This window comes from Ranitomeya imitator, chromosome 3, assembly GCF_032444005.1.
Source record: "Ranitomeya imitator isolate aRanImi1 chromosome 3, aRanImi1.pri, whole genome shotgun sequence".
NCBI classification, from domain to species: Eukaryota; Metazoa; Chordata; class Amphibia; order Anura; family Dendrobatidae; genus Ranitomeya; species Ranitomeya imitator.
The window spans coordinates 132840346-132859823 of NC_091284.1; the positions used below are offsets into that span (position 1 = coordinate 132840346).

Below are 19478 nucleotides of genomic sequence, written 5' to 3' on the forward strand. Positions count from 1 at the left end.
CCAGTCAATGTTCTAGTATTGGTCTTGCTTCCTCCTGGATCGTTCCTGTGGCCTGTCTTCCTGCATAAGCTAAGTTTTGCTTGTGTTATTTTTGTTTGCTATTTTTTCTGTCCAGCTTGCTTAATTGGTTTTTCTTGCTTGGTGGAAGCTCTGGGACGCAGAGGGAGCACCTCCGTACCGTTAGTCGGTGCGGAGGGTCTTTTTGCCCCCTTTGCGTGGTTGTTTGTAGGGTTTTGTGTTGACCGCAAAGCAATCTTTTCTATCCTCGGTCTGTTCAGTAAGTTGGGCCTCACTTTGCTAAATCTATTTCATCTCTGCGTTTGTATTTTCATCTCAACTCACAGTCATTATATGTGGGGGGCTGCCTTTTCCTTTGGGGTATTTCTCTGAGGCAAGGTAGGCTTATTTTTCCTTCTTAGGCCTAGCTAGTTTCTCAGGCTGTGCCGAGTTGCATAGGGAGCGTTAGGCGCAATCCACGGCTGCCTCTAGTGTGGTTGGATAGGATTAGGGATTGCGGTCAGCAGAGTTACCACGTCTCAGAGCTCGTCCTATGTCTTTTGGTTATTGTCAGGTCACTTTGTGTGCTCTGAACTTCAAGGTCCATTGATTGTGGTTCTGAATTACCTATTCATAACAACTGACACTCGGCTCATGGTCGCAGCAGAGCAGGAGCCGAGTGTCATTAGCATATTGCATCCAATGCACTTGCATCAGATGTGATACGCTAGTGTGTCTCCGGCCATACAGATGTGTTCATGTGCGAGAGCAGGTATCATTCATCTGTCCTATTGATTAGAATAGGACAAGGAAAATTCCTGTTATTCATAAATGCATGCAGGGAGATATCTGTATGCATGGCATTAGCATCCCTGGTCAATTTCTATAAGGGATTACCCCCAATTAGTGTTCACTTCCCTTACTTAGTTTAACTGATGCAGAGCTAAAGAAGGCGGACTTAAGAGAATCTGTCAGAAGGATTTCACACCCAACTATTTATATGCGCATGAGGCTCTTTCAAAGACATGTCCAGCAATACCTTTACATAGCCAGTCCATTCCTCCATTACTGAGAAACCATTCTTCGAATTGACTAACAAATGAGACTGATGAACTATTAGAGATCTGAAGCCTTTGTCACTACAGTTCTATTTCCTACCCAGTGCATCCTCCTCCTACTTTACTGACAAACTCTGTGCCATGAGACTTCAGGTAAAGGAGTCACCAGTCATGCAGAAGGGAGAGGCGCTGGGTGGGGAAATAGAGCTGGAGTGATAGATCCTTCAGATCTAAAACAGTTCATCAGCCTCATTTGTTAATCAATTCAAATACAGATTTTCCATTAATGGAGGAAAGGAATGGCCATGTAAAGGTATTGCTGGACTTGTCTTTGAAAGAGCTACATGCACACATAAATAGTTGGCGGTGTGAAGTCCTGCTGACAGATTCTCTTTAATTACTGTGCCAGCCAACTCCCTTTGAAGTGGGGAAATTGCACACTACCTTTATTTATTCAAAATCAGAAGTAGAGTTTTTGTGAATGTCACAACATTGAAAACATGACGTATAAAGATTTAACCCTCCATCAGGCGCAATAGGTCTGTCAGGCATAGCTCACACATTTTTTTATTCCCCTTCTATCTGAGGAGGCAGGGGACCCGCTCTTCTCAGTACTTTCCTATCTTTGGGTGCTGCTTGAAATACCCCCATGCAATTTTACTACCATCCTAGCGGAGAGCGGGTGTGACTTCCATGGTTTCTCAGGCTCCTTGCGCCTGATTCTCTCCTTTGAAGGTTCGTACTTTCTGGAGTTTTTTCATCACAATTGTTCATTTTACTCGTTTTATAAATGAGTGATGCAAAGTTTGTGGATATTTCACAGAAATAAGTAGGATTTTCTTACACATAAGGGGGTTTTATAATAATAATAATAATAATAATTTATAATAATAATAATAATTTTATTTATATAGCGCCAACATATTCCGCAGCACTTTAACAATTTTGGTACTTTTGTTTTGTTATGTTTATGGTTATTACATTTTTTTGTACTCTCTTTTAATACATCCTTATGAAGTTCACTGATTAATTTGAGAGGCCAGAAATTGAGATAATTAAATAGTATATGCGGTCTTCTAACCTGTGCCTGTCAGGCGAACTGCTCCTGAACTCGGGAGTGCCAGAGATACGTCTGACCCAGGGTTAAACATTTGCTGTTACTCTATTGAAATACTGTCAGAAAGTGAAGAAAAATGTCATCTGATCACTACTTCCCATGTGATCAGCTGCTCCTGCTCTATAACATGCCACTTATTATGGAAGCACTTCTATCAAAGTTTATATCTTCATAATATATTACTCATTTTGACCTTTTAATCAGTTAATTATTCTATTTTCCATTAGGTCTATGACATCACATGATTAGCGTGATTAAAAACAGACTTGCTGAATCCTTCTAAGCTCTATGTAGAAACTGGGTCTCTTTTCCCTGCATGATTCATCATGAGAACTATAATTCTCCCATCCTGGCAGTGGGACGAGCGGAGCAGCTGGGTTCAGAGTTGAAGAAGAGGTGGAGTTGGGCTGCAAGGGATTAGCAATGATGTAGAATTGTAGTTCTAATGATGACAAATGCAGGACAAAGACACTTCTTGCTTCTATATAGAGCCTACAAAGATTCAGTTAGACTGCTTTTACTCATGTGATGTCATAGAACTAATGGAAAAATTAAAAAATAACTGTTATACAATATGATGACTGCAGTATATTAACCCCTATCTGACCTCGGACGGGATAGTACGTCCGAGGTCAGATCCCCTGCTTTGATGCAGGGCTCCGCGGTGAGCCCGCATCAAAGCCGGGACATGTCAGCTGCTTTGAACAGCTGACATGTGCCCGCAATAGGTGCGGGCAGAATCGCTATCTGCCCGCACCTATTAACTAGTTAAATGCCGCTGTCAATCGCAGACAGCGGCATTTAACTACCGCATCTGGCCGGGCGGCCGGAAATGACGTCATCGCCGACCCCCGTCACATGATCGGGGGTCGGCGATGCGTCTCAATTGTAACCATAGAGGTCCTTGAGACCTCTATGGTTACTGATGACCGGTGGCTGTGAGCGCCACCCTGTGGTCGCGCTCACAGCACACCTCCATTTCTGCTACATAGGAGCGATCAGCAGATCGCTGCTATGTAGCAGAGCCGATCGCGTTGTGCCTGCTTCTAGCCTCCCATGGAGGCTATTGAAGCATGGCAAAAGTAAAAAAAAAAAAGTTAAAAAAAATGTGAAAAAAACTAAAAAAATATAAAAGTTTAAATCACCACCCTTTCGCCCCAATCAAAATAAATCAATAAAAAAAAAATCAAATCTACACATATTTGGTATCGCCGCGCTCAGAATCGCCCAATCTATCAATTAAAAAAAAGTATTAACCTGATCGCTAAACGGCGTAGCGAGAAAAAAATTAAAAACGCCAGAATTACGTTTTTTAGGTCGCCGCGATCAAAAGAACGTATCTGCACCAAAATGCAATCATTAAAAACGTCATCTCGGCACGCAAAAATAAGCCCTCAACCGACCCCAGATCACGAAAAATGGAGACGCTACGAGTATCGGAAAATGGCACAATTTTTTCTTTTCTTTTTTTTTTTTTAGCAAAGTTTGGAATTTTTTTTCACCACTTAGATAAAAAATAACCTAGTCATGTTAGGTGTCTATGAACTCATACTGACCTGGAGAATCATAATGTCAAGTCAGTTTTAGCATTTAGTGAACCTAGCAAAAAAGCCAAACAAAAAACAAGTGTGGGATTGCACTTTTTTTGCAATTTCACCGCACTTGGAATTTTTTCCCATTTTCTAGTACACGACATGCTAAAACCAATGAAGTCGTTCAAAAGTACAACTCGTCCCGCAAAAAATAAGCCCTCACATGGCCAAATTCACGGAAAAATAAAAAAGTTATGGCTCTGGAAAGGAGGGGAGTGAAAAACGAACACGGAAAAATGAAAAATCCCAAGGTCATGAAGGGGTTAAGACGATAAAAACTTTGATGGCAGTGTTTCTTTAATGAAGTAGCATATTGAAATCAAAACGTTGACTTGAAGCAAATGTGGTGCACTTTACTATATTCAAACTCATGCTTATCCAGCTATTAACCATACTCCGCACTTGTATTTCAGAACAATGTTAAAAAGAAAAGTTTACCTAGCATGATGAATGGAATTCCTAGGAAGGTTGAATTATATTTTCCTCCTGTCAAATTGATGATCCCTGCAGCAGTGAGAGTGGAAAGAGTGACTGTCACAAGTCCTAGTAGACCGAGCCAAGGTTTACTTCGAACACAGTCCTGCATGGAACAGCACAAGACGGCCAATGAAACAACTAAGATAAGACTTGTGATCAGGTAACGTTCTGCAACCCTGCTGGTTTTCTGAAAATCTTCGCCTAGAGATGAAGACGTGAAAGGGTACATTTTGACCTCTCTATTTAACCTTTGAAAGCTTTCTACAGTCTCGCAGAAAATAGATTCCCACTTTTCAGCCACCATTTCATTGATAGAGTTGATTGCCTGCAGATAATACGTGAGCTGAATGGCCTCGGCAGACTTAACCCGATCTTTGCTGTGCACGGTGACACCTCCCAACTGATGCCCATTGTAAACTTCTCTGCCGTCCTTTAACTGTGTGATGGGATAGGTAATGACAAAGTTTGTTCGATTTGAAGAGCGAGCTGCTTTCAGTTCTTCCAAAATGTGTATTATGTCATCCACTATGCAGGTTTTCTCATTGCTCAACATGCAAATGTGAGCAAATGTATAATTGAACCCCGGTCGGTAAACTTGAATTCTTTTCACTGCAGAGTGAAACTGTAAAAGAGAGAAAAAAAGTGAATGATTAATGTGAAATGTCTTGTCCCTTGCTGTAAAGTCTAGAGAATCCATCTAGTCCACATAACAAGAAATCTCTAGCTAAGTAATCTACATTTATATAGACATACGACTTGAAAGCTTAACAACCATTACTAAAGGTACCGTCACACTAGACAATATCGCTAGCGATCCGTGACGTTGCAGCGTCCTCGCTAGCGATATCGTCCAGTGTGACAGGCAGCAGCGATCAGGCCCCTGCTGTGCTGTCGCTGGTCGGGGAAGAAAGTCCAGAACTTTATTTGGTCGCTGGACTCCCCGCAGACATCGCTGAATCGGCGTGTGTGACACCGATCCAGCGATGTCTTCACTGGTAACCAGGGTAAACATCGGGTAACTAAGCGCAGCCCTGCGCTTAGTTACCCGATGTTTACCCTGGTTACCGGCATCGTTGGTCGCTGGAGAGCTGTCTGTGTGACAGCTCTCCAGCGACCAAACAGCGATGCTGCAGCGATCCGGATCGTTGTCGGTATCGCTGCAGCGTCGCTAAGTGTGACGGTACCTTTAGACTACTGAACACAACAGCCATTGCGGAATAAACACAATTACAAGTACTACAATAGAATTCTAAGATAAGTCATTAATTTCAGGACCTAATCTAGTTACCTAATTGGAGTTGGGAAATACTCTCTATGTCCCAATTTGTGTCTTTTGGCATCTTCATTTTTTTTTACTTTTAGTTAGATAAACACTGTAAGAAGAGGAGTTAAAAACGATGGACTGTGTTCTTTCACGTTTTTTACATTTTTACTACGTATTGTTATGTAATCTAATTATACATAGGAATGCAGTTTACCTTTAGGTTAAACAATAACTAATGTTAGGACTAAAGATAAGCAGATCAATTCACTGAAGATTGAGTTTCATTTGAACTTCAAACTTTTTGCAATTCAGTTTGCGAGGATCACAAAAAAATGTGGGGCAAGTAAATGGTAAAAATACAAAACAAAAAAAAAACTAATGCTCACTTCATTACTTACCACTCCAGCCATCTTGCTGCTCCCTACCTGCCTTCTGGTCTTTCCACCATCGTGCTACTTCTCCTGCATCTTCATTATAGGCCAAGACCCCTGGATATGACCATGCTTCCATGGACACTGCACAATGTAAGATTGTGATGTTGTGACATCATGACATGTGCCAGAATTTAAAAATGCACAGTTACCAGGCCGGAAGTTGTGGTGTATAGTGAATAGGTCAGAGATGTGGACAGCATGGGGTGTTCGGAGAGGTGAGTGGTAAAGTACCGGTATATTACTTTTTTTTTACAATTTATTATGTTACATTTATTATGTTCTGGGGTCTAGAGAGACCACAGAGTATAATAAAAATGATTCAATCCACTGCAAAGCACATCTCAGAGGAAAATAAGGTGAATTTGATAAATTTAAATTCCAAAAGATTCACTCATCACTAGTTTGGACTAATATGCTAAGTTTGGACTAATATGTTACTAGGTATATAATGCCATAATGACAAGTTTTAATATACAGATTTTTGCATACAAATCTGGAATGTGGAATGGAATGGAATGTCTTGCTATATATATATATCACCAGCTAAATATCAAGGAACATTTTTAATATCTGGTAAATATAAAGCTAGGAACACTAGCAATGCATGATTTAAATTAATGGTGCCCTAAAGTGAATACCAAATACCTCTCTGTAAAGGAATGATAGAAGCGCTTACCACATAGGAAAAAAAACATTTTTTTAATTGTGGTAAATATCAAAAGTATATAAAATGCTGACCATAATTTGGAATTTTGAAGCCTAAAAAAGTATGAGGGCCTGTATTATACTGCTAAAATTCTGATTTACAAAAATCACCACTGAAGGGAGTCTAAGAACCTAATCCATAAAACTCCAGACAATTTAAGCCTAATCATAAGACATGAGTTAAAGAGGTTTGCTAAAAATAATTTTTTCCCCATCTTTCTGAATTTAATTTTTTGGTTATTTTTTTCCTGCTGTGACAGATGACTGCAGCTTGCATATTGAAAGTGTTCTTCGCCAGTCTAGCACAAAGATCTCATGATCTCCTGAATGCAAGTCTATTGGTTGGTGAAAAACCAACAACATTGTGGTAACCGTGTTATATTGTAGTAATTTTTCACTGACATTTTGTTAGGAAAATCCTGAGAAACCTTCATCAGTTTTTTTTTTGCATAGTAGACAAAATGATGAAATACTGATGGTAAAACACAGTGACCAAACACTGATGAAAATCTGCTCAAACAAACTGATAGAAAATGGATGTAAAAAAAGGAAATCTGAATGAGGGCTAATGCATCAAATAAACAGACAAGGAAAGCAGCTAATGTATCAAATAAACAGACAAGGAAAGCAGCTAAAGAGACTTTAGAGTAATGGGAAATATAGTTTTCAGAGTCATGCAAAAACTAATAATATTCCGCACCAATTATAAGAGAATAAAAACAAAACATGACCTTTTGAAAAAGCATTCACAGCAAAAAAACAAACAAAGTACTTTTTTTCCTTTGTGACTCTGGCATAACGTATATACTCGAGTATAAGCCGAGATTTTCAGCCCATTTTTTTGGCTTATACTCGAGTCATGGTCGGCGGGGGGGGGGGGGTTGGCGGGTGAGGTGGAGTGACGAATGTCACATACTCACCTGCTCTTGGCACGGTCCCTGCATGTCCCATGGTCTCTGTCGTCCGCAGCTCTTCCTCTGTTCAGTGGTCATGTGGTACCGCTCATTAAAGTAATGAATATGGACTCCACTCCCATAGGGGTGGAGCCACATATTCATTACTGTAATGAGCGGTACCAGTGACCACAGATCAGAGGAAGAAGCTGTCGGTGCAGGAGGCCATCTGTCCGGGAGAAGCTGCCAGGGACCGTGCCGGGAGCAGGTGAGTATTTCATATTCATCTTCCCTCGTTCCACTGCCGCTCCATCTTCTGCAGTGACTGTTCAGGTCAGAAGGCACAATGACGTATTAGTGTGAGTGCCGCCCTCTGTATGGTCTGTCTTATCCATGGTTTTTCCCTTTTTTTTTCTGTGCTATGTTGTGCATAAATATGTGATTCTTCAGAATTTGTTTTAGTCTTTGCCTGATGAAGAGACATGTGTAGTCTCGAAAGCTTGCAATTTGTTACCATCTTTTCAGTTAGCCATTAAAAGGTATCAACCACTGAGGACTCTCAATTCTAAATATTTTTCTACTGGCTAACACGGTACCAAGATATATTTCTGCCCTCTGCCTGAACAGTCACTGTGGAGAGACGGGATGCTGAGGAGCAGCGGGCAGCGACGAGAGGTGAGTATGTCATTTTTTTTATTGCAGCTGCAGCATTATATGTGGCACATTGTTATATGGAGCATCTATGGGGCCATAATGAACTGTATGGAGCATTATATGTGGCATACTGTTATATGGAGCATCTATGGGGCCAAAATGAACTGCATGGAGCATTATATGTGGCACATTTTTATATGGAGCATCTTATGGGGCGATAAAGAACTGTATGGAGCATTATATGTGGCACATTTTTATATGGAGCATCTTATGGGGCCCTAAAGAACTGTATGGAGCATTATATGTGGCACATTGTTATATGGAGCATCTTATAGGGCCATAGTGAACTGTATGGAGCATTATATGTGGCACATTGTTATATGGAGCATCTTATGGGGCCATAATGAACTGTATGGAGCTGAAGCAACGAAAAGAAGGCGCATATAAAGGTGCACACACCTGTTATAACCGTGACAATAGCTTTATTTGAACAACACTGAATGCACAACCATATAAAAAGACATTAAAAACAAGTACAAATATGGCTACTAATAGTCATGGTGACACATACATAATGAGACATGAATATAAACAGTACTAAAATACCAGCATTAATACTGGACCAGGTGTCGAAATGATACCTGTTATAATGACGCATATATGTAAACAGTACTCCCAATATTGGCAATAGAATAGAGCAAAATGCCTAATATGTATACATAATATATAAGCAAGGGCTACAATGAGACCTAATAGCCTGTACACCTATGTGTCAGCATAAATAATATATTAAACCTCATTATCTGGTTATAAACTTGATCTTAATAGGAGCATGACCACCTCAATGATCCCAAAGGTGAACCAAGCATGCATATAAATACATACATATATATATCTAAGGATCAGAATTCACTCGGCCTAGATGTAAATGAAGCATGCAGATAGGTAGGCTGTATACTTGCCTTGTGGTCAGGGTAAAGCCATGTGAACCATCCCTACGTGTATCGCTACTAGCTGTACCTTCCATTATCTGAACTGCATGGAGCATTATATGTGGCACAATGTTATATGGAGCATCTTATGGGGCCATAATGAACTGTATGGAGCATTATATGTGGCACATTGTTATATGGAGCATCTTATGGGGTCATAATGAACTGCATGGAGCATTATATGTGGCACATTTTTATACGGAGCATCTTATGGGGCCATACTCAGTATTTGTGCAGCATTATATAGGGCATAATAGTCTATGGAGCATCTTATGGGGCCATAATCAACATTTGTGCAGCATTATATAGGGCATATTTTAATATGGAGCATCTTATGGGGCCCATCTTAAATTTTATGGAGCATTATATAGAGCGTATTTTGTATGGAGCATCTTATGGGGCCCATCATGAACTGCATGGAGCATTATATGGGGCTCCTGATTCAATATGGATATTCAAAAACACTTAACCTACTGATATCTCAATTAATTTTACTTTTATTGGTATCTATTTTTATTTTTCACATTTACCAGTAGCTAGGGATGAGCGACCTTTACTTTTATAGGATCGGGTCGGGTTTCACGAAACCCGACTTTTTCAAAAGTCGGGTCGAGTGAAATCGGCCGATCCTATAAAAAAGTCGGGGTTGGGGTCGTCCGAAACTCGAAACCCAATGCAGTGCATTGGGTTTCCATGGTTCCCAGGGTCTGAAGGAGCGGAAACTCTCCTTCAGGCCCTGCGATCCATATTTTAGTGTAAAATAAAGAATTAAAATAAAAAATATCGCAATACTTACCCTCTGACGCGCCCTGGTACTAACCGGCAGTCTTCCTTCCTTAGAATCAGCCTTACAGGACCTGGCGGGTGACGTCGCGGTGACGTCGCGGCTTGTGATTGGCCGCGCGGCCGCCCATGTGACCGCTCGCGCGACCAATCAGAAGCCGTGACGTCACCGAAGGTCCTTCAAGCGCTGATTCTTAGGAAGGAAGGCTGTCGGAAGGAAGCAGGGCGCTTCCGAGGGTGAGTATATACCTAATAGGAATATACTCAGGGTGAGTATATTCCTAATAGGAATATACTCACCCTCGGAAGCGCCCTGCTTCCTTCCGACAGCCTTCCTTCCTAAGAATCAGCGCTGTCGGAAGGAAGCAGGGCGCTTCCGAGGGTGAGTATATACCTAATAGGAATATACTCAGGGTGAGTATATTCCTAATAGGAATATACTCACCCTCGGAAGCGCCCTGCTTCCTTCCGACAGCCTTCCTTCCTAAGAATCAGCGCTTGAAGGACCTTCGGTGACGTCACGGCTTCTGATTGGTCGCGCGAGCGGTCACATGGGCGGCCGCGCGGCCAATCACAAGCCGCGACGTCACCGCGACGTCACCGCCAGGTCCTGGAAGGCTGATTCTAAGGAAGGAAGACTGCCGGTTAGTACCAGGGCGCGTCAGAGGGTAAGTATTGCGATATTTTTTATTTTAATTCTTTATTTTACACTTTGATCTGAATTCCGGTACCAATTCCCGATATCTTAATCATATCGGGAATCGGTATCGGAATTCCGATTCCAGATTCAAAAGATCGCCGACTTCATGGCCGACCCCACACTGGGGTCGGGTCGGGTTTCATGAAACCCGACCTTGCCAAAAGTCGGCGACTTTTGAAAAATCTCGACCCGTTTCGCTCAACCCTACCGGTAGCTGCTGCATTTTCCACCCTAAGCTTATACTCGAGTCAATAGGTTTTTCCAGTTTTTTGTTGCAAAATTAGGGGTCTCGGCTTACACTCGGGTCGGCTTATACTCGAGTATATACGATATATTAAAGGTAGTTCAAAGACAATATAGATGAGTGAGCACTAAAATGCTCGGATACGCATTAGACCAACCGAGCAATTCCTATTACTCGGATGCTCATTTCGAATAACAAGTATAATGGGAGTCTGAGGGAAATCAGAGCATTTTTCAGGTAGACCTTACAAGGAGGTCAGGAGGGCAGTGAAAATGTTGAAATGGATGGAAAAATTGTTAAATGGAAGGAGAACAGCATGGTGAAGACTGGAATAATCTGTGACACCCAGACCGCTGCTGAGAACAATGTTGTCAAACTTTTACTCCACTGTAAGGTCTGACAATAAAACATTCATAATCAATGAGAAATTGGAGTTCACAGAAAAAATAATGTTAAGAAACATTTCTCCCTGTATAATGACTGGTATATAAAGCAAAATTAAAAAAGGATTTTAAACAAACTAATTTAAGCAAAAAAAAATAGCATTTTTTATTACAAACTTGGAAATTTTAGTGTATTTTTATGAAGGAAGTAAAAAGTGTCAAAAATTGGGCACTCAGAGGGACTCAGATACACCCTGTTTTAGACATAAAGAAGGGCCTCATACACATTCTGTTCAAATTGTAATGTAGTTGTACTCCTAGACTCATAAAGACTATGCACTAAGTGCAAATCCTACCAAGAATTACAAGCATGGTCATCCATACACCCTTGAAGGTGCAAATTGTAGCGCCTCATTCAAATATTATGAATAAAGTGTAGTTGTGATACTCCTAAACTCATAAAAGCTGTACACACAGTGCAAAGCCTGCCAAAAATTACAAGCAGGGCCATCCTCTGAATGAATGTAGAGGAACAAGAGTTACCGACTAAAATGTGTCTATATATATGCACAGAGCATGAAACACAAACAAGGAGAATTGGAGCTGCTAACACAGGAAGAGAGATATGATGTCATAGGCATCACTAAAACTTAGTGGGGCGATACATTGTTAGAACACAAACCTTTCAGACTACAAATTATTTATAAAAAACATGATTAACAAGAGGGGAGGAGGTGTTGCATTATATGTTAGGAAAATGTATATCTTCACAGAGATCCAAGCTTCAGAGAATGGCAGCCCTGTAGAAACTGTTTGGGTATGAACACAAGAAGAGAAGATCAGAAAGGACACTATTGTAGGTGTTTACTATAGGTGATCTGGACAGACTGAAGATATGCATGACAGACATACATTTTTACATCAGATGTTTCTGTTCTCAAAAAAGTATGACACAGTGATCATGGGAGGTTTTAACTATTCAGATATTTTGTGGGAATCTCTCTCAGGCAAATGTAATGGGTGCAGAAAATTTTTATCTTCTCTTGTGGTGACTTAATCTTTCAAAAGGTAAAAGAGAGAACAAGAAGATCTGCAATCTTGGACCTAATACTTACCAACAGGGAGGAAATGGTTGAGGAAGTAAAGGTGGCTGGGAATTTAGGAGGCAGCAATCATGCTATCCTTGAATTTTGGATTACAAGAGGAGGAAGACCAACAAGGACTCAGATTTTAAAGTTGGACTTCAGAAATGCAAAGACAGATATTATTGGACTCAAAAAAGTTAAGGAAAGGTCCAATGGCTAGATGTTCTAAAGGACAAAAATGTTCAAGAATAATGGGAGATTTTGCACCATCGGTAACAATCCCGAAAAAAAGGAAGAATTAGAAGCATTTAAAGAGACCAGATGGATGAACACAGAACTTAATCACTTGTTCAAAAGGAAAAAATAAATATATATTAAAAGGAAGGAGGGGAGCATATTTAAAGAAGAATATAATGCTGTTTGCAGGGAATGCAGGGCAAGCATTAGAAGATCTAAAGCCAGTAATGAAATGGGGCTTGAAAAGCAGACAAAAATCAGTAAAAAGGGATTTGGGGGGTATGTAAAAAGCAAAAGAAGAGTCCAAAATGCTATGGGATTTTTACAGGATGAAAAGGATGACGTGGTCAAAATTGATGTTGAAAAGGTCGAACTTTGAAATTCCTATTTTGCATCTGTGTTTTCAAAGAAAGCAAATGTAACATCAACTGCTCTTCACTGTGCCATTGAAGGAATAAAATAGTCCACTATCTATAAACAGAGATATGGTCAGGGAGAACTTACCTAAATTAAATGTATTTAAATATCCTGGTCCAGACAAATTACTGCCCAGGGTACTGAAAGAGATAGCAAAGGAAATTGCAGAACCATTAGCCAGAATTTTTGAAAAATACTGGAGAACATGAGAAGTGCCGGAAGATTGGAGAAGGCAAATGTTGTTCCTATCTTCAAAAAAGGAAAGAAGATGGAGCCAGGAAATTACAGACCAGTGAGCCTTACTTTTAAACCAGTAAAGATCTTTGAGCAAATTATTAAACAGCATGTATGTAAGTATTTGGATAAGAATACAATAATTTACGAGAGCCAGCATGGGTTTGTAGCAAATAAGACATGCAGACTAATCTAATTTCCTTCTATGATGGAGTCACTGATTGGGTGGATCAGGGAAATGCGGTAGATATAGTATATCCCGACTTCAGCAAAGCATTTGATAAAGTATCTCACACTATCCTTATTGAAAAAATGACCAAGTATGGGATTGACAAGGCTACAGTTACGTGGATTCATAACTGGTTCAGTGATCATACTCAAAGAGTGGTAGTAAATGGCTGCAGATTCAATTGGAAGAGTGTTTCATATGGTGTACTACAAGGCTCTGTCCTAGCCCCAGTGTTGTTCAACATTTTTATAAATGATCTAGATAAGGGAACTGAAGGTAAAGTAATTAAATGTGCAGACAATGCAAAGCTGGAAGGGATAGCTAAAGGTACCGTCACATTCAGCGATGCTGCAGCGATATAGACAACGAGCCGATCGCTGCAGCATCGCTGTTTAGGTTGCTGTAGAGACGGCAAACACTGCAGCTCCAGAACGATGCAGGAGCGATCCAGTGACGTAACGGCGACTCACTTATCATTCACGCTCCATGTAAAAACATTGCTGGCATCGTTGCTTTTGCTGTCAAACATGATGATACACGCCGACCTGACGACAAAATAAAGTTCTGGACTTCTAGCTCCGACCAGCGATATCACAGCAGGATCCAGATCGCTGCTGCAAGTCAAACACAACGAGATCGCTATCCAGGACGCTGCAACGTCACGGATCGTTGTCGTTCTCATTGTAAAGTTGCTGAGTGTGAAGGTACCTTAACACTAGTCAAGACAGAGAAGGGATTCAGAAGGATGTAGATAAGCTTGAACTATGGGCAGCGACTAATAGAATGGTATTTAACAGGGGGAAATGCAAGATTCTACATCTTGGACAACAAAATTAAAATGGCATCAACAGAATGGGAGGAATAGAACTAAGTAACAGCATGTGTGAAGGCAGTGCTGCTGGTGTCTGGCACTGCAGCCCGGTGCTCTGCTGGTGTCTCTGGTGCCCGGCAGCAATGCAAGGGTGTCTGGTGGTCCTACTGCGGGTGTCGGGCGCTGCTGCCCGGTGCTGCCTGATGCTCTGCTGGTGTCTCCAGTGCTGCAAGTGCCATGATGGTGCTGTCTCTGGCGCTGCTTTGGCTCTGCCGACATTTTGTGAAAGGCCAGAGCCCCGGCAGTCCCATGGTTTCATGTGCGGTGGACTTCTGGAAAATGGCTGCTGGATCTCAGTGCTGAGATCTCATGTCCCAAGATCTCAGCACTAAGATCTCCATCTGCGCATGCACCGTTCCCCCAGTGGCCATTTTCCAGAAGTCCACTGCCCAGGAAACCATGGGACTGAAGGGGTGGGCCCCAGCAGCACCGAAGACCGCCGTAGCAGCATCGGGCAGCACCAGCCGCACACCTGCAGCACCAAAAACACCAGCAGAGCACCGGTCAGCAGCACCGGACACAAGCAGTAGCACCGCCACACACCCATGCAGCGCCGCCGGGCACTGGAGACACCCGCAGAGCACTGGGTAGCAGTGCTGGACACCCGCAGCACTGCCAGACACCCATTCATCCCAGCCTGTGGCAACGGTACCAGTAATGTACATTTGCATTATAAGACGCACCCCATTTCCCCCCAAAATTTTGGGGAAAAAAGTGCATCTTAGAATCCGAAAAATACAGTAGCTTCAGCAGAGCCTGTTGTTGCTTCACTGAGACAGTGCTGCAGAGCTTCCAGCTGATGTGGACAACGTGCTCTGAGGTAGCACATCGGAGATGGAGGATGAGGAGTAGTTGGAGGGGGCACAGGAAATGCTGTAGGAGGTGGATAGAAGTAGGGCCAGCAATCATCGGTGTCGGTAGTTCATGTGCCATGCCAGGGTGAGACTCAGCCTTGTCTTGCACAATGTTCACCCATTGTGTCATCAGGGAAAAGTAGCCTCTCTGACCACAAGCGCTTGCTAATCACTGAATTCTGTACCCAATATTTAGATAAATCATATAAAACATAATTTTTAATAGTAATATTTAGAAAACACAGTTTTTTATATCCCCCTATAGATAAAAACAATTATGACTCGCAAGGTACAAATAATAGTATTTTGTCTGCAAACAAATGGGAAGGATGGGGAGAAAATCACCCTATTATAAACCTGCTTTCTCCCTACCTACCTGCAGAGGTTAGCACCCTAAACCTGCACAGTGGCGCCCCCATTCGTCGGTGACTGTCCCTCCCTTTCCCTAAACTGACCCTATCAAAAGATGTATATAGGGTGCAAAGGGGTCAATAGTAATGGACCATATGTTTATTATCAGGTCAACTTAGTACACTATTTCTGATATGTCATAAGGTACGTACACTATATCAGAGAAGGAGGCCCCTTGTAATGAAGGCACAAAGTAGTCAAGAATAGGCAAATGGTTATATTGAGATATGTATTGATATACAGACAGATAGTTAATCCTTTAAGGGTTATATCACAACAAGGAGATTATATAAATATGTGTATTCCCTTGTAATCAGATCAACGTAGCACCCTATTACTGACACAACACATGGCCTGTAAGCTATATCCAGGAAGATGACCTTTACAGTGAGGGTGCAGACAAAATAACTAAATCCAAAAATCAGTTATACTGAGGGATATACAGTATCAGGGAAGTACACATAGATTGATATATATTCCCATACTTTTGATATAGCAAAAATGTCAGTATACCGTAACAAAGAGATTATATTAGTATATGCAGATGTAGTCAAATATCGCACATAAAACTGTATTTTCAAAATATTACTATTCAATGTTATGTTTTATATGATTTATCTAAATATTGGGTACACAATTCGATGATTAGCTAAGTATTATTTTGGGTAATGCCCATCCCCTATTCAGTGATTAATGCCACAAGCGCTTGTCCACGTGTTGGTTGTTATGTGGATAATCCCATTTACCGTGTTGGTAAGGGCACAGGTGCTGTTTCTAGACACATGCTGGTACAAGGGAGGGACGCCACAACAGGAGAAATAAAGTACCAAGGGACCAAATTTGTACACCTGAAGCAAGACAATTTTTGTTTATTATTTCAAACCAATGAAATTTCACACAAACCAATTTCTAGGGCAGTGGTCCCCAACTCCAGGCCTCGAGGGCCCCCAACAGTGCAGGTTTTCAGAATTTCCTTAGTATTGCACAGGGGTTGGAATCATCACCTGTGCAGATGATCACATTATCACCGATGCAATACTAAAGAAATCCTGAAAACCTGCCCTCGAGGCCTGGAGTTGGGGACCCCTGTTCTAGGGTATATATAACAATAGTCAATTTTTGAACAACCAAATTTGTACACCTGTAACAAGACATTTTTTGTTTTTTATTTCAAACCAACGAAATTTCACACAAACTACTTTCTAGAGTATATATGACAAAAGTCAACTTTTGAACAACCAAATGTCTACACAAGTAGCAGGAAAAAAAATTTTTTATTTCAAACCAGCGAAATTTCATACCATCCAATTTCTAGTGTATATAGGACAATAAATACACCAACCAATTATCCCACTATTAAACAGCCGTAGAGCAAAAAAATCTTATACTGTAGAAACGCAGAAAAAGAAAACTTTACAAAAGGCCAGTGTATGAATATTTAAAAAATATGAAGTTTATAAGATACATTTAAAACAATATATAAAAAAGCATTGCAGGTTACAGGAAGAAGGTGGGCACACCCAGATAATGTAAAACATAAACAAGTACTCAAAAATTATTAGTATAGCATATTCGCATGGACCCTAATACATATGTAATTATCCCAGAGAGGGGATAAGTGTAACCATGAAGAAAGTGTAATTAATGTTGCCATTATGCGCATATCAAAGAGCTATACAGTATACATGTGAAAATATATAAAACAACAAATTCTAAGTGTCTTCAGAGCTGGCAGCTTCACATGAGAGCCAAAGTAGAACCGTAGAGGGCAATGTTGCCATTAAGAAAATACGCGTATATTGGCAAGATGTGAGGCTATCAGAGCAGCAGGCAAGAGGGCATGCAGAAAATACAAACAGTTTCAAGATATTAAAGAGTACATGGTGATAGGCACTATACCTCAAAAATGGTGACTGGGGACCCACGACACCCGACACGCGTTTCGCAATGAAATGCTTCGTCCAGGAGTTAATGACAATAGTCAATTTTTGAACAACCAAATTTCTACTCATGTAGCAGGCCAATTTTGTTTTTTATTTCAAACCAAGAAAATTTCGAACAAAGCAGGATCTACAGTATGTACAGTTGAAACCAGAAGTTTACATGCACTATATAAAAAGACACGTAGGTTTTTTCAATATCTGACATGAAAGGAAAATAAACTTTTCCCATTTTAGGTCAATTAGGATTACCATAATTATTCATATTTGCGAAATGCCAGAATAATGAGAAAGAGAATATTTTAAGGCATTTTTATTACTTACTACAATGTCAAAAGTTTACATACACCTACCGTATATACTCGAGTATAAGCCGAGATTTTCAGCCCAAAATTTTGGGCTGAAAGTGCCCCTCTCGGCTTATACTCGAGTCAAGGTGGGTGGCAGGGTCGGCGGGTGAGGGCGCTGAGGCATACTTACCTAGTCCCAGCGATCCTGGCGCTCCCCCTGCCGTCCCACGGTCTTCTGTGCTGCAGCTTCTTCCCCTCTTCAGCGGTCACGTGGGACCGCTCATTACAGAAATGAATAAGCGGCTCCACCTCCCATAGGGGCGGAGCCGCCTATTCATTCCTCTAATCAGCGGTGCCGGTGACCGCTGATAGAGAAAGAAGCTGCGGCACCGAAGACCAGGCAGAGGGACAGCGCGAGGATCGCCAGGACTAGGTAAGTATAGCATATTCACCTGTCCTCATTCCAGCCGCCGAGCGTCGCTCCATCTTCCCGGCCGGCGCCTCCATCTTCCCGGCGTCTGCGCTCTGACTGTTCAGGCAGGGGGCGCGATGACGCATATAGTGTGCGCGGCACCCTCTGCCTGATCAGTCAGAGCAGAGACGCCGGGAAGATGGAGGTGCCGGAACGAGACGCCGGGAGCTGCAATCAAGGGAGGTGAGTATGTGTTTTTTTTTTTATTGCAGCAGCAGCAGCGGCGGCAGAGATTTATGTGGAGCATCTATGGGGCACAGTGAACGGTGCAGAGCACCGTATATGGCACATCTATGGGGCACAGTGAACGGTGCAGAGCACCGTATATGGCACATCTATGGGGCACAGTGAACGGTGCAGAGCACCGTATATGGCACATCTATGGGGCACAGTGAACGGTGCAGAGCACCGTATATGGCACATCTATGGGGCACAGTGAACGGTGCAGGGCACCGTATATGGCACATCTATGGGGCACAGTGAACGGTGCAGGGCACTGTATATGGCACATCTATGGGGCACAGTGAACGGTGCAGGGCACCGTATATGGCACATCTATGGGGCACAGTGAACGGTGCAGGGCACCGTATATGGCACATCTATGGGGCACAGTGAACGGTGCAGAGCACCGTATATGGAGTACATCTATGGGGCACAGTGAACGGTGCAGAGCACCGTATATGGCACATCTATGGGGCACAGTGAACGGTGCAGAGCACCGTATATGGCACATCTATGGGGCACAGTGAACGGTGCAGGGCACCGTATATGGCACATCTATAGGGCACAGTGAACGGTGCAGGGCACTGTATATGGCACATCTATAGGGCACAGTGAACGGTGCAGGGCACCGTATATGGCACATCTATGGGGCACAGTGAACGGTGCAGGGCACCGTATATGGCACATCTATGGGGCACAGTGAACGGTGCAGAGCACCGTATATGGCCCATCTATGGGGCAAAGTCAACGGTGCAGAGCACCGTATATGGCACATCTATGGGGCACAGTGAACGGTGCAGAGCACCGTATATGGCACATCTATGGGGCACAGTGAACGGTGCAGAGCACCGTATATGGGGCACAGCTATGGGGCACAATGAACGGTGCAGAGCACCGTATATGGCACAGCTATGGGGCACAAT

General features: G+C 42.1%; 1 protein-coding gene across 4 annotated transcripts in view; it reads right to left on the reverse strand.

The window, feature by feature from the left end:
* The window catches only part of PTCHD1 (patched domain containing 1), a 323832-nt gene that overhangs the window by 215404 nt on the left and 88950 nt on the right, over window positions 1–19478 (reverse strand). For all 4 annotated transcript variants that reach the window (XM_069761469.1, XM_069761468.1, XM_069761470.1 and 1 more), the window contains exon 3: window positions 4203–4863. In XM_069761469.1, the coding sequence (XP_069617570.1) occupies window positions 4203–4863 (661 nt within the window). The remainder of the gene's footprint in view (window positions 1–4202; window positions 4864–19478) is intronic.